This window comes from Asterias rubens, chromosome 5 (genome assembly GCF_902459465.1).
Source record: "Asterias rubens chromosome 5, eAstRub1.3, whole genome shotgun sequence".
NCBI lineage: Eukaryota > Metazoa > Echinodermata > Asteroidea > Forcipulatida > Asteriidae > Asterias > Asterias rubens.
This window is the reverse complement of record NC_047066.1, coordinates 20,258,967-20,275,764: the sequence shown is the minus strand read 5'-3', so window position 1 is coordinate 20,275,764 and position 16,798 is coordinate 20,258,967. Positions and strand designations below refer to the sequence as shown.

The window sequence follows — 16,798 nt, the reverse complement described above, 5'->3', positions numbered from 1 at the left end:
ATTTCATATGCTTCCTGTCTACCTCATGTCACATGTCCCTAACTTTTTTTGACTTGATTGTGATGATTGGTTTCCAGTAAAAACAACCAACCCTTATCTCATACCGTGTGCATTTTGATAACGTTCAACATACCGTACAGCATTATAGGTTAATATAAACTCAATCCATTCAGACAACGCGTGAACTGAAATGGGACAGTCCCCTAAATATCCACCAGAGGTTGATATCTCCGGGATATTTGGTTTTATTGACATAAAAAGATATCAGCACCACAGAGGGTAAAAATAAAACACTTCAGTTGTCCATAGAGCAATCGACCAAGCTGTCTGCATTTACAACAAAATGGAGGACAACAACTTAGAAACAAGAGACGTTATGTAAATCCGCAACTATGGCTGGGAGGCGCATATCAAAGCAAGGGTTTAGTTTTTTCGGATCTCTTTTTTTTCGGGGGGTGAGGGAGGGAAAGGTTGTGTGGATATCGCAGTTATTACTTCAAAATAAGACATAAACCCTGTGAAGATAATTAGGAATTAAATGATTGCATTTAGAAAGATATTGGTTGGTTCAAAACATGAGGCAATAAAGTCACTGTGCCCCCCCCCCGTTTTGTTTTTTTCCTTAGTCTGTTGGCTGGCAGGCTTTTGGTACTTTCCAATTGAAGTTTGCACATCAGAAAATGCATCGTGAAACACCATTTGTACGTAGGGTACATTTTGTGCTAGTCATCATAATAATATTATGATGACTAACACAAAGATTACTTCTCACAGACCAAGGACGTTCATGCGCAATCGGACGTAAACGTTGGCATTATTTAGGTGACAATATGTTGCTCGGAAACATGTTAAGCGGCCGATGATCACTTAAAGATTCCGTATTTAACTTTAAGATTCCGTATATAAACGTCTTCCACAATACAAGTTGTCTTAATCGTCGAAAACTGGTATCTTTAAAATTGTTCGTATACAAGAACAATTACCGTTATAGGCAAGATTAGTGACGTCACGTGTGGGCGTATTGTGCCAACTGGTGGTTGATCTGATTCGGTGGCTAATCTGAACATGCATGACCTCTATCCATAGTTCGTTTGTGCTCGGTGGGGACTGCACGTAGGCCCTATTCTTGCTCCCGTCTGGATTACACGTGTGTATGTACGTCCCTCGTTTTTTATTTGCGGTGAGTGATCGGTTCGAGTTGAACGGCTTTGAACTGTATGCATGAACTTGATTTTCACCATTATCAACTTGTCTCGCAACTTCCATGGAAGGATTTGTCAGGAGGGAACGAACACAGTGCACCTACTTGTTAAAGTAACACCTCACAAGTTTGTGTTGGCATTTTGTCTTGACGGGTACCTCGCTACCCCCGTAGTGTGCGAAAAAACGGGTGTATTTTAAGGCGAGTTTGGTGCTGAGGAGATTATTGTTCAGCCGTCATAATGGGTCGACCAACGGGTGGAGTATCACCAACATCAAACACAGAGAATGATTATTGGGGTGATATGGAATATATGATTGTAATAGCTGTTTTAGCAACTGTACTTTTCCTTGTCATCATCGTGTGTATTACTAAGTGTATTTGTTCAAAGTGTTGCGGTAGAACTTTTAAAATAACGTGCGAAGAATTTCAGGCGGTTTCGATTGATCACGTGAATGTCGACGAAGCCGAGGACATTACCTCTGGAGGATATTACAACCCCCGTAGAGGTCGAGACGTGCCGTGGATTACCACTACTTATAGTAACCGAGGTTTCAATGGGGGATTCCTGCATGACCCACTGCCGTCCGGCGTGTCAGGATCACCCCCGCAATTTTGGGAGCTAGGAGATGGGAACCCGCAGGTAAGAGCCCTGGATGCAAGCTCACTTACCGGCCAGTATACATACACATACGACGGCCATTTTAGAGCACGTAGTGATGAGACGCCATCGCCAATACCTGCTCTGACTGATGGAGGGATGGGGCCATCCTTCCAGGCGGACCATCAGCTACAGGAGTTGGTGAGAGCTGGAATGTCCCAGAGTGAAACCATCATGGTGGGGAGTAAACTTGTTGTTTTCATATCCCGCGAAGTGAACCATCTCGGTGACACGTTAGTCCTGAATGAGATGGGTATCTCTCTGACGATCCCACCTCACGCCATTGAGGTTGGACGCACCGAGCGCATCTCACTCATCCTGGACTGGGACTTGGGAGACTTTCCAGGCATGAGTGACGATCAGACAATCATCAGCCCCGTCGTCCACTGTGGGCCCCATGGACTCAAGCTGAACAAGCCTGCCATGCTGAGCTACAGACACTGTGCTTACAACATCAACGACGTTTCTCTTGTGGCAAGTCAGACCCACCTCATGCAAAACAAGGACTGGAAGGAGGTTTGCTCTAAGGAGGACAGTATTAGACCCTACACACTTTTCCCGAATGAAGTGCAGGTCCAGGTGTCACATTTTACTCTTTATACCTGCATAGCTGAAGGTAAAACATCACCAAATAAAGGGATAAAAAAGTGGATGCAGCTGGCTGTGTTCGGTGGGAAGATGCGCGCCAAACAACACTACGAAATCCGCGTGTATTTACTGAACAACACCCCGTGCGCACTGCAATTTGCCGTACAAAATGAGGCGAAGAACCATTTCAAGATGTTGTGCCCCCGGAAGGAGTTCTTGTTCCATGGGGATGATCAGGACATGTTGGCCACCGTGCAACACGTCAACGAAGGGTGGTCACATCGGTTGGACGACCGGCAAGAACGTGTACCATTCCTCAACATTTGGCATGGCAAGTGCCCCCATGTCTCTTTTATCTTCAAACACGAGAACGAGCACGTGCGGGACATAGATGTCAGACTGGTACTTCACCAGCAAGGCAGGGAAACAATTGAATCGGATAAGACGTGTTTAAAAGTCCTTGCCTCCATGAAATCTAACTCATCATCCAAGCGCAACCTTGAGAACATTGGAAACTCCAACAAGGCCGTCATCAATGTGTTTCCCTCGAGCAAGCGTAGAGGATCGGGAAAGAGAAGACGCTACGACAGCACCTCCAGCGTCAGCAGCAGGTCAGGAAGCATCAGCTCATTGTCTTCAGATGTTAGCTCATCCTCGAACTCATCAGTGCCTTCATCATCAGATACCTCATCAGACAACACATCAAACTCATCGTCAGATGACGAATTGGCTAAAACCACTGACCAACCCACGCAACAACCGTGCACGCAAAATATGAAGATTATCATAAACGGAGATGAATCCCCTTCTCCGACTGACTTCTTGAGTCAGGCTGGCTCTCCACGGACTATCTCCCACGAGCTCTGCATGGAGTTGGTGCTGCTCCTAGACCCATTGGCTACTCTAGGAAATGACTGGCGCATCCTCGCAAGTGCCTTGGAGTTAGACTCCTTGATACCACTCTTGAAGGACACTCCGGCTTACAAGCCCACTGAGACTCTGCTGGAGGAGGTGGAACATCAGTGCAAAGGTTTGCAGTGGTTGGCATCTGTCATGATCCAGGCACGGAGACTTGATGCTGCTAATGCTGTCATGAAGTATGTCAATACGAACAATACGTGTGCTGAAAATGAATCGTGAACTGTGAACTAACACTAATATTGTACAAGTCCTAATGATACTGCCATAGTTAAAACCAGAATTCTGATGCTGCTTTGTCTGTACTCTTTTTGTGTATTTTGTCAGTTGGCCTATGCTGACACATACTCGTAAACACTGTCTAAATTATTTTGTTTGAATGAACCACTTTCTGAAAAACTATATTGAATATTTTTAGTTTAGTTCGAAAAGAATAACTCTTTACGATTGGAGCTTATAGTCATGTCACACTATGCAAGTTACACGTTCCAGGCAATCTCAAACCAGTAAGAAAACGCCACTCACATTTGAACGTTCACCTATTTTTCTTGTACGAACAATATACTCGTGTTCTACTGAAGCGGTTCTGTAGCATGCACTGCAGTTGGTTGTTTCTAGTCTAAGTTGTCTGGAAAAAATGGCCTCGTGGGCCCTTCAAAACAAAATCATTGTCCTCGGTTTCAATCAGAAATGTTGTAAGAGTGAAGTGAATTTTTTTAAGGATGCAACTTTTTGTGGTGATTGCACTTCCTGTTTTTATCAACTTTTGATATGAAAGGGGGGGGGGGCACGTCTCAAAACTTGTTCAGCGGTATACTTTTATGATGCATGATTAATACAAATGTAAGATATGACACAACGTAAAACTTCTCATATGGCCAAAAACAGTGTATAGCCTGCCTGCCTTTGTGGCTATGGAATTTCACTCTTTTTGTTTAAAAAAAATGTTTACGTGTTCAATGATGAGCGTTACGAACAGGGCAACCAATAGTTGCGTTTCGTGCACGTGCTATTATTTCCAGCGTGGCAAGCATGATACAATAGTGCGGAACCTGAGAATTAAAGGGTATACCTTGTTGTAATCTCAAACTTGCGATTGTTAAGTTGTTGGAATGTTTTTATGTAGTGGTTTGTATAAAAATGCGTGTTGATAGGGTGTAGAGATAACCAATCCGGTTAATCACGTGAACTTTGTCCTATATTTATTATTCTTTGTTCATGATTATTATTCGTGCAAGTTGCACTGTTGTATGTAAAACTATTTCTCTATGAGAAGCAAATGTATGACACATTTTGTCCGGGCAGGTAGAAAATTCAATGTATATATGTCTGTCCAAAGGGGTCCCATAATATCCGAATACGAGCGAGACTTGCATGGTAATTTCTATGATTAACACAGACGCCATTTTGAAAACAATTTGGACCCCTACTTTTTTTCGATACATACCTCTTCAGTCATGTTTAAAGGCAGTGGACACTATTGGTAATTGACAAAGACCAGTCTTCTTACTTGGTGTATCTCATCATATGCATAAAAAACAAACCTGTGGAAATTTGAACTCAATTGGTCGTCAAAGTTGCGAGATAATAATGTAAAAAAAAACACCCTTGTCACACGAAGTTGTGTGCGTTTAGATGTTTGATTTTGAGACCTCAAATTCTAAACTTGAGGTCTCGAAATCAAATTCGTGGAAAATTACTTCTTTCTCGAAAACTACGTTACTTCAGAGTGTTTTTTACAATGTTTTAGACTAGCAACCTCTCCCCATTACTCGTTACCAAGTGAAGTTTTATGCTAATGATTATTTTGAGTAATTACCAGTAGTGTCCACTGCCTTAAATATATGAACTTCCACATGATGTCATTTTGATCGCCTACTTCAAGATTTGTTTAATGATGTAAAAAATTAATATTGTTATTATATTTATATTATAATTATTGTTCAAAATCGTATTGGCTAAATATTTTGTATTAACAGCTGTAATGAAATACGCTCATTGACAATTATGTCATGTTTTATTGAAACGATGTACAATAAAATTAGCTCATTGAACTTCTACAAATCAATGTCTTAAAAAAACACAAGCTCATCTACTTAGTACATTGTGACTCATTCGAACACAACAATTGTCAAATTGCATAGGTCTGCCTGCTATTGTCAAACCCGTTCTAAATTCTATTTTGAGGTGTTCTGTTTCCACTTCGAATGTTACACAATGAAATACAATTTTCTTTCCAATAAGAGGGATTTGTTCACTGTTTAACAATGAGCTTTATGCACTTTCTGATTGTGGAATTCTGTTTACATTTTCCGCAGAATCGGTTTTAGTGTACACTGACCTCTCCCACAGGGTAAACAATACGCAAACAATTGAATTGCGAAATCCGACCTAAAAAAATATTGGGGAAAGTCCCGTTTGAGTCCAAGACAGAGGGATCTCTTGACCTTTAACGGAAGTGATAGAAACCGAACAGTTGGTGTTAGTCTGGTGTATAGGCCTATCGCGATAACTTGTACACAATGCGTGAGTCAGTGGTCCATGGTTGAACTACAGACATGTCAAGATAAATTGAATTCACTGGGTGTCCACGCAAAAGGAATGGACAACTTATTATGGAAACAAGCAATGTCCTCATGTTCAAATCAGCCTGTAACGTCAACGTATTGTTTGTGCTTATAGGCGCTAGGCATATAGCTATAGACCTATACCTCAGTAAATTGGATACCATCCAACTATTTGATCAAGTTTATTTTTTTTACCGAACAGAACAATTTTTTGTTGGGGGGGGGGGGGGGCAATTCAGATGAACTAAAAATAGCCTTCAATTCAAGAAAGACTGCAATGGTCGAAACGTCAGGCATGTAGGCCTATGTTGTACTAAAAATAGGTTTACTTGAGGTAAAGGCCTATATTTTTAGCACTTTCACAGCCTAGTTCACGCGCGGTTCACTCCGTGCGGGTCTTTTTGTTGTTGTTGCTGCTGTTGCTGTTGTTGTTGCTGTTGTTGGTTGTTTTGTTATGGTTGTTATGGTTTTCTTTATGGACTGCTCTTTTATTACTTCGACACCCCTAGGCATGTTTCCACAACAACTCTATGTTTGAAAACACTGAAAAACCTAGGTGATTTGTACGCTTTATAAATTAACTGTGGTTTTGGGCACTGTCATTGTGCCAGTCTTGTTTCTTATCTCTTTATTCTGTGCGTATGCCATGACTTTTTCGGGGGGGGGGGCTTGAACACAGGGTGGTGCTCTAAAAAGGAGGCAGAGGAATGGGTTTGTTAGTGGGTGCACCTGATTGGTGGTTGGGGGCACTGGAAGTTTGTGGGTGCTGGGGCTACGCCACTGGGTTGCGATGTTCCGATTCTATTCGTCGTGTCTTTGATTATGTTTGAACTGTGAGGTAAATTTGGCCCTATTAACATATGAACTTGGTACATGGTACCATCAGTTACGGCCAGCTTCGTTGTTATCCATTTCTTTGGGATGAAACAAAAATCGACCTTGCTCTTCGAACACTGATTAAAATCAACAGAACGTACAAAGGCCCTACTCGATGTCAATACAGCATTGCGGTTATCAGTGGACAAACATAAGAGACACTATTGACAATGTTCTTGTGTGACCATGTACCTCCATGGTGTGACTCACTCGAATACTTTGAACCTTCCTCCATGTTTGAACTATATGTAAAACAATCAACTACTTCAAACAATTAATGAAACTTCAAAGTGGCGTCTACGGCTACCACAATCAGTTCTGAAGAAACCACACTCGGCGCTATCGGACCGGACGCAATTCCATGTCGCTGCTCTTGGCCCTTTCTCGTGATCCCTAAAACTTTGGACGGGTCTACTATCTAACCGATGTAAAAAAGAGCGATACAAAAATGAAAAAGTTAAATTCAAAATGGCCGCAATTTGTTTTCCTGTATGCCTATGTAGGACGTAACAGAAACGAGATCAAAACGTTACCCTATGTAAACCTTAGTTAGTGGTGTACGATGTTAGCCCGTTTAGGAGACGTTTAACAGTTTTTTTGTTTAATAGCTTTAAAAAAAAACAAGCACTTGGTGTTGTGTTTTTCCTCTACTGGAAGAAAACAATCATGAAGACGTACACTTTAAACAACAAAAACGTGTTACTATATCAACTAACTTCTCGATAACAGAACGTCCTTTTGTATATTGACAATTTTTTGTAACTCGCCATAAATTATTAACAAAGTTACAAAAAACCGAGTTTAATACCGAGTCATAGAGAGAAAAACCAAGACAAGTGTACACCTCCTGGTTGCTGTGTTTATATCTACGCGTGTGGGCCGGGTTGTCGCAATAACAACTTTATCATGTTTTTCACTTTTTGTTAGAGTTCCAAAGTTCAAGCAAGATTTTTAGGCCCTACTGGATATGTTAGAGTCAGTAGAAAACATCATCGGGATCGTTGTATTATCTCAAGTTTTAGATTAATAATTGCATTGTTCGGTGCTATGTGGGGTCGTTTAGGCTGGTTGAACCTTTCATTGCCCCCCCCCCCCCCCCCCCCGCCACACACACACAACAAGAGGGCGCTATATTGGTCTGGCCCACTACTTCTCAAATCCAATATGGCGGCCCAAATCACTCACTCAATGGATGGGAAAATAGCCTATGAATACACCTTCTACAATTAATAAATAACTATTTTGAAGACTTCCATGTCATAGCATAAATTAATAACAATCAAGCAAGGCGTGTGAAACTTGAATAAACTTTAGACACAACAATTCTGTTAACTGTTCCATACAGCAAGTTTGCTTTTAATGAAGCTTTATTTTAAAACAAATCTCAAATCTACTAAAATAATACACATAGATGTGGCATATTTCTTTACAATATTTGTTGTACATAGAGATATTTTGTTGATGATCTTATTCATTATATTTCATGGCACTATCAGCTGTCAATTTGGGGTCATACAGTAAGCTTTTACTATCTGCAAATTACTGTGATTTCTTTAGAACATTACACAAAAACAGCAGTACAAAAAGGTTTTAACATTTTGTGCGACATTAAATTTCCAGTAGAAATCTTTCCACCGAACTTAATGTAGTATGTTTGTAAACAAAATTAACTGGACTTAAAATCAACAATGCTTTCTCAAACCTTTTAGTTTTGTGTTACCTTTTGGGTACCTTTAAGGGTAAAATATGAAGTTTGTTTTTACTGCAGCATAAATTTAGTAAATAATATCCATCTAGTACTATTGGAGGTCAAGCATATAACATAAACGTTTTAGATAATTAAGTGTCACTTCAGAAAGATCTTATCTCTGCAAATAATTTTAAACCATAATAACAAAATGGCAAAGGTAATGAAACCTTACAAAATCATGGAATGTACACGTTGTGGTTTATCCTGCTACAACATGATCAAAACCACTCGTTGCACAAACTTGTCATAGAGGTAATTTCTTTTACTTCTCTTGATTGTTTTTACTGACTCCAAAACATGGCCTCCTCAATTTCTAGGCTTGTTTTGACATGTATTGAACTCAATGATATAATTTTGTTTTTCTATTATGTTATGATCAAGGTTATTTGGATGAGACATGATTTTATTTTATTTTAGGAAAGCTAGGTTAGAATGTATGTCGAGGACATCAGGGTCTAATATAATTGCAATGCCTACTCCAAAATGAGTGTGTGCTTATAGTAGTAGTAGAACATTCTTTACTGATAGGTAAGCATGTTTTGCAGGTTAGCTAGGAACTTGTACATAAATTATGCATACTTCATTTGGAGGAAGGAAACTTTATGCATTCAGTGTAAACACCAATACGGGGTTTTCGGAGACTTAACTAGCCAGTGGGACCAGTTAGCATATCAATTTCTGTCCACCTGTTGTTACATGTACTTCATTAAGGTATACATGTAATGCTTTTCAACACTGAACTAGCCAGCCAGACCACATGGAGAGACTTTTGATCGTTACACGAGTGTTTAAACACACACTTGGCCAGGTGACCAGTTAAGGAATAATGCTATGCTAACTCTGTAAAGCAGAGAGTTGTGAACATTACTGCTGAACGCTGTGAAAAGTCGTGTATCTTCAGGTTTATATATCAATAGACACGTCATCAAAGTGAGCATGCAATTCAGTTCAATTCAATCAAACTCTTTTGAGTGTACAAAATAAGTCTTTTTAAAACAATGTGACAACAATAATTTCTTTATGGGACACTCTTGTCATGACCAAAGTAGGGTTGTAGCTGTACATGGAATTATGAATACTCGACCTATTACTGAACACACACGCACGCCCTCCATATCTCTGCACATGCGCATTGACTGGGTTGGAGTTCATAATTTGATGTACAGCCACAAACCTGCTATGATCATGATGACAGTGCTCATTTCATGCTTTCCTTTGCATATTTTTATGACGATTTTGGTAGCAAAACAAAATTTAATAGAAAAAAGAGCTACCTACAAAACAATATATTTCGGACTTGAAATATATTTCCCTGCAAAAGAGAGAAAAAATAACGTTTGCCCAACCATCACCTATTCAAATTTAGAGAGCATCATAAATGTATTTACATGAGAAAGTTTGACTCTGCATCAAAAATTCTATATACAATTTTTTCTATTTCTAATTGTCCAAGCTGCTAAATGACATAGTTTGCTTATTACAAGGATTTCACTTGACAGAGTTATTGGATATCCCTCATTTGGCAACAACAATTTAGAGGAAATATCTTGTAAAACACTAACTTGATGAAATTATGACAAACAAAAGTGTGACAAGAACAGAAATAAACCCAGAAAAAGATACAGAAACACTAAGACTCTTAGAAAAAAGGGGGGAAAAAGCAATCAAAACTTTTGCAGAAAAAATTAATGTGCCAATGATATGGCATACTTTCTATGTGCCCTTTTCTTACATAAATTTCTGAATACTTGTGAAAATATCTGAATACTTAATTTTGTTGAATTAAGCAACCCTTTCGAACAATTAAATTTGTGAATATTCAGTCACCAGCCAAAATACAAAGTCACATGTACAATCTGCCACTGGTATCCTACTACCGTACTTTTTGCCAAGCAGAAAATTGTTAAGCAATATTTTGGGCTTCCGAAGTTGTATGAAATTGGGCTCAGGAATTGTTCAGCTACATGTATTACGGGCGTTTGTAAGACCAAGCCACTAATCGGAACTACAGCAACTGGTTTAAGGAGAGCAGTACAATAATGCATTGTAATGAAATTTACACTCAGGTTTGATGACATAAGTTTCAGTACACCCAGAGGATCATAAATGCAACACTTTTCAACAACAGGCAATGTTCTACACATTTCTTAAGTATCATCAACCGATTGGAGTTATTAAGATACAACAGAATATTCTTTAGCTACTGATTTCAAACAAACACTAATTTACTCACTTATGATGCAATCTTACTCTATTCCGTAATAAGCTCTTCTGTTACAAGGCTGGTGTTTTCCGACGACGATGATGGCATTTCGATGCTCTCTTCAAACCACATGACCAATCCTTGGTTGACTAACTCCTTGTTTAGTGACTGAATCTGTGGACGATCAATGATTGGACAGACAGCAAAACAGACAAATTAAAGAAGATTCGGAAAAGAAACCGATAACAAACGGAGAGCTTACATAAAACGATTATATGTAAAGTTGCTGGGCGTCTTTTGGAGACCCTGTTTTATCTGTTACAAAACATAAACATGTATTTTACATGTAAACGCACAATTTTGTCACATTTTTTAAATAACCAGACACTCTATTCCCAAATTCTGGCTAAAACCTTAGGGTAGGGTGCTTTGAATCAATGGTCAACACTAAAACTTTTCCTTGGCACTTTAAAGAGCCAGTACACCTAATCTTTATCTCATGTCCAAAATAGTATCCTTGTGAATGTGTGCATTTTGAAAGATGCTGTTCTCCTATATGAATGCACCTTCTCTAAGATATGAAAAGTTATTTATCCTGTTTAACCCTTTAGCATGCATGCTGCTTGCAGCTGTCATGTCTATAACATGCTGCCTACCACCGCCCGATATAGTGAAGGTGGTATCGATATTGCTTTAAGTAATATTGAATGAAGTTTTAACAAGATTTGTACTGCTATTGTTCAGGTTCTAACTTCCTTTCTCTTTAATCATCATCCCTATTGTGTATTCAGTAAAACATTATTATACAGAAACGATAATTAAAAAATGATAGTGTACCCTTCTCTCGCTGTCCGTGTAGAAAAGTTCGACGAATGGTACTCCATCCTCACTGTAGCTTGTCACCTGCCCTTGTAAGATTGCAAAACTCTGTGCGACCTGCTCCACAAAGACTCTGGCTGTTTCAGAGAAATCTTCCTCATCTGTTGATTGTAAAAGCACATGCAATTTAAGTATAGCCAGAGACTTAAAGACCCCTAAGCACTTTGTCAACCTAGCCCACAGACCTTGCGTGTCCACAATAACAAAACAACTTAATCCATCAAATTTCAAGCTCTTGCGTCAAAACATCAGGTTATTATTATTTGTTGCAACTTTTAAGCCATTTACATAAAATACACTAAAAAAGGAAGCATCAGTTTCGCCAAAATGCCTTTATGAGAAGCGCAATCTGAAATTATCTTTCCTTGAAGAATGACTCAGACGGTGATTAAAAAAATTTCAACAATTTGTTGTTCTCTGCCTTATGTCTTTTGACTTTTGCTGTATTAATCAGTAAGTGTTTAAACATATTTACATGCAGAGCTACATGTAAGAGTGTTAAGTTCCGGGTGTGAAGAGGGAAATATAATATTCTTGTCTCACTTACCAGCCAAGGGTGCAATGTTTGACAGATAGCATTCCGTAGCTTGAAATGGTAGTGACATAAAGTCTGTTCTGATCTGCTTTAGGACACAGCTATCAGTTCTAGCATAGCCACCGTAGTCTAAGAACTTCAAGTCTACTTCTTCAGTGTCGGGGTAGATGTCCACTACCTGAGCACGATACCAGCCTTGCATTATAGGTGCAGCACATATAACACCAACTGGATAAAAAACCAGAGCAAAATGTAACAATTATTACATTTGATTCAAGAAACCCCACTATATGAACAATTTCAAGTGGCACGGTAAAGATGTTTCAGTGTTGAAAAGAGGTTAAATCACTGCTTGTGTTCAGCCCAATATTGCTGGACACTCAAAAGTTCAACTGGACTCTATAAACAGCCTCAAGATCTGACCTTATTACTTCCGACAAAATAGAGGTCATAGCAAAGGATGTACATGTATCTTGACATTTGTTCAGCAGTTCAACTGGAAAAACTGATGTAAGAAATTAGTTTTTGCATTGTAATGATAAGATGCAAGGTAGTTTAAGGGTACAATTGAATCAATAAAAACAAACCGATTTCACATCCTTACCTTCAATTGGCCTGGGAAGAGGTGGTGTCATCTCCACTTGGCTGTAACAGTTATTCATGAAGCTGTCTAGTCTGGGTAAAGCCATGTATGTTGGGTGGGTTGGCTGCTGGATGAATACATGACCTGCAGACACAACACTTGAGACCAGGACATCATTGATGATCTCATCATGCAGATGAATCTGTGAGGGAAATTAAAACCAACATTTAACAACCTTTTCTTCAGCCAATGAAAATATGTGCCTGTGCACAAGCATTCTACAACTGTTAACAAAAATCAGGTGCCTTCTTTTGACATCATTAATAGTGTTGCGTGTATGAGGCATAAGAATTGCTGTATTTCGGTCACTGAAATGTGTTCTTCAAACCCTTCTCAATATTGTTACTAAGCTTCCCACAAATTAATTTCGCCTTAAGCAGCCCTGTTGATTAGTAATCATATTGAAACATTTTAAACGTTAAAAGACACAAGGTCAGAGGTTAGGTTAATCTTACCGTGGATATTTCTGGTGCGACAAGATCAGGCTGAATTTGTTTGCTCTTGATGTATTGCTTGCTGGTGTCGATTGTAGAGAACTTGCGCTGGATATCTTTAAGGGCTGCATCAATTTGGCTCTGAAAACCTATCAAGCAAATGTGGACAAATTATTGCATTAAACTCTGCCCTGCACAGAATGTGACCTTAGACACGGGATTTCTTTAATAATAATAGTAATAACGGTTATTATTATTATTAAAGAAATCCATAGCGCTTTTTGAGCAGAACCATTGATCCATACTTATAATGGGTTTTGGGATTGTGGTATATATAGATAACTTTGGTACAATGCACCAACCATAATTGGATTTAGTTCCTGAAAAAATTGAATTGGTCTTTTGAAAAGACCAAACAAAGGAGAACGACTTCACCCACATGGTGTAAACCAAAACCTGATTTCCTCCTTTATTGAAAGCATTTGGAAAAGTTGATCAAATACCTTCAACAACACAGATTTGTAGAGTTTCGTCCTCTGGCATGTCAAGAAGAGTCACTTTGGCACCTGATCGATTCCGGATTCCTTTGATGTTTTTTCCCTAATGAAGTAAAAAAAAAAAAATAAAAAAAAACGTGTTAAGAACATGAATACTTTGCAAGGATAAGCCCGCTTTACCAAGTGGAGAGACTGAGTGTGTAATATGTTGCGACTGCTAGCAGAACATGAAGCTTGTTTTTACATTCATATCATTAATAAGACAAAACTTGTAAATTTAACAAAAACTTACTGCTTTCCCAATGAGTCGACCACACAAATCAGCGGGGAATTCAAACCGGTAGACAGTGGGTATTTCAGGAGCAACAGGCTGCTGCAACTGCTGCACTGCTCCTGTGCTGGTTGTCGACCCTGTGCAGCGCCCACTATCAAATGATGAGCTGTCGCTGTTAGACTCGCTACCTAAATCTGATCCAGCCATGGACCTAACAGAGAGAGTAAAATTTCAAAGATTAGTCCACATGGATTTAGTCCACAGGAGATCCGGATGTGTTTTGCAAACCTTACTTAGAATTGGTACACCCTTGTTTATATTGACTTTCTGCATACAGTTACATGTAATTCTAGAGAAAACTTTACTTATCTTATGAATTTTGCAGCGAACCATTCTCAAGCCATCAGAAGCCTAAATACAAGTTAAAGTGTACATGTACATGTACTTTAGTCCATGTGCAACAAACATGTTGGCTATGATGGTGTGCCCGATTTCGTGTCGGGCAGGAACAGCCACTCAAGTGAAAAAAACTGTGATGTTTTTATCAAAATTAAGCAATCCCACGCCTTTTGATGGGTTTGGGGCAGTGGTTTGGGGGAGGGTAGGCCTACTGTAAACAGTTAATAAAACATCCCTCACCCTTCTGGATGACTATGAACACTTGTAGTTGGTGACACTGGCGACTTGGCTTCTTGTTGATCTTGCTGCATTGTTGCAGTAGCCCAATCTAAAGTGAGTGATGTCTCCCCCTCGCTTGGTAAACCATTATCAGGGATAGCGGACTCCAAAGATGTTTTAATTGCCTGTGTAACCTGCTCCTCAATGACCTTATCCACTGGAAGGGTTTCTGTCTCATTGCCATTAGTTGCAAACCCTGAATCATTCACATTGTCCATTAAAGCAAACATGTCCTGCGCTTCTTCAGCGATAGTTTTCTGAACAACTTCATTCTGTGATTGACCTTCATCCGAAAACTCAAGTTTCTCACTCTGTGCATTCAAGGAACTTCTCTGGGTAGAGGAACAATCAGCTGAAGGCAATTCCTCTTTCAAACTCTTTCCTTTTATGTCAGTTTTGCTTTCCTGATCTTTCTTTGCAAGCGGTGATCTATCCTTCTTTGTTTTATTCCTGTATAAGTAAAGTCCGACTAATCCTGCGGTTATAGCAGCAGTGCCGCACACCATGGCATACTTTGTATAACGCAATTGAGCCATAGCTAACTATTTTTCCTGAAAAACTAACTTTAATTTTTTAATGTCTAGCAGATAAGGGTTCAGCAACCCCACACAAAAAATACTCAAACTGGAAGTGAATGTAGAAATCGAAAGCTTATAAATACTACAAAAGTATAACAAAAAAGGCCTCCTGGCCCCCACAAATATATACTATTAGGGGTGACCGTTTCAAAGAGCAGAAACTGAGTCTTGTACTGAAGTCCTTGAGTCTAGGACAGGTTGATTTCTTAATAGATAAACAGGTGCAATGTTTCTATACGATAGTAATCTCAGTATATCCGAGGGAGGTCTTCGTCTGAATTGATGGAAAACATTGATGCTGTGTTGCTCTGTCATTTGCAGTGCCATTCAGGAAAAGCTGAAGGGAGAAATAAAAAAGAATAAAACAGCATGAGTTAGTCTTTAACTTTAATAAAAGAGACCACAGTTATATTATAAACAAAAACAGTACATGTAACAGTATTTCTGTTCCTTGTTCTATGATTACACGCACATATTTTACAAACGTTTTAAAGATGCAAGTTTAACTTACATTTTTAGTGTTTGCACTGTATTTGAATGTTTTTGAAACTGCTTTACCTATTATAATCTAGCCTAATGTGTACTGCAGCGACACAATAAAACCTAGATTCTTGTGTCGCTGCAGTACACTTTTTAGTTTTACTGATTATTATTAGGCAATTCTCTCAGTCATGCAGTCAACCACTAGTCGTATTGACTACCATCAAAAACTAAAAACGAGTGACAAGTAAAAAAAAAAGTATGTATTGACATCATTATTGGGGCTAGGTATTCAATATCACTCAGCAGGATCAAGCTGTTGGTGTTGCACAACAGTCAGTAATCACCATGGAGGATTGCTCCATGGTAAACACCAACAACTCGGGTTTGTTTTTCAGGAATGAGACATGTCGTTTGTTTTAATTTTGTTGTGATGAAAACATAAATAAATTGTTCAATCAAGCAAAGGTTGCAAAGATAGAAAAGTGCACATGTTTCATTTACACTCTGACTTTATATTCAAATGGCCGTTTAATCCTACCCAAAATGTTTATGTACTTGACAGACATAAAACAAGCGTGGAAGTTTACAACTGATTGAACCATTTCTTCACCATGGTTGCAACTTTCCACCATGCGCATATGGTACAACCATGGTACAACAAACAGCAACCCGGAATGCAATACACAGTCAATAATGCCTACACTACAGCCCAGAATCGCCACGTGTGACCATCAACAAAGATCATTAATTTCTGCAAATTTTAACAAAAGACAAGTACTTTTTCCACCAACAACATCAACTATAGATATCAAGTTACCCCTCTACGCGAAAATAAATTATATTTACCTCGACCAAAAGGAGAATTTTCACAAAATTCTCCAGCAGTTAGAAGCAAAATCACCACCACGTGGGATACGTAGCAAGAGACTGAAGCATGAGGCGCACAGCTAGTATTTATATGAGGTAAAACAGATGATTTAAATTACATTTTAATTAACACTACAAATAATCAAACAGTTGTTGGCACTTTTAT

At 39.0% G+C, this 16,798-nt stretch overlaps 2 protein-coding genes across 3 annotated transcripts; one reads left to right on the top strand and one right to left on the bottom strand.

Moving 5' to 3' along the window:
* Window positions 1-718: 718 nt before the first annotated feature.
* Window positions 719-4,893, top strand: LOC117290762. The gene has a single exon (XM_033772308.1). It carries the CDS (start codon window positions 1,443-1,445, stop codon window positions 3,588-3,590), a length of 2,148 nt encoding a protein of 715 aa, XP_033628199.1. The 5' UTR covers window positions 719-1,442; the 3' UTR covers window positions 3,591-4,893.
* Window positions 4,894-8,139: 3,246 nt separating this feature from the next.
* On the bottom strand, window positions 8,140-16,703 carry LOC117290408 (A-kinase anchor protein 1, mitochondrial-like). Of its 2 annotated transcripts, none has more exons than XM_033771794.1 (9): window positions 16,612-16,703; window positions 14,666-15,619; window positions 14,045-14,237; window positions 13,759-13,855; window positions 13,277-13,404; window positions 12,783-12,963; window positions 12,191-12,406; window positions 11,602-11,744; window positions 8,140-10,938 (listed from the first exon to the last, which is right to left on the bottom strand). In XM_033771794.1, exons 2-9 carry the CDS (start codon window positions 15,238-15,240, stop codon window positions 10,813-10,815), a joined length of 1,659 nt encoding a protein of 552 aa, XP_033627685.1. In that variant the 5' UTR covers window positions 15,241-15,619; window positions 16,612-16,703; the 3' UTR covers window positions 8,140-10,812. The 2 variants fall into 2 exon arrangements, with proteins under 2 accessions (XP_033627685.1, XP_033627686.1); XM_033771795.1 differs by lacking the exon at window positions 16,612-16,703 and adding an exon at window positions 16,304-16,400.
* Between the last annotated feature and the right edge of the window lie 95 nt (window positions 16,704-16,798).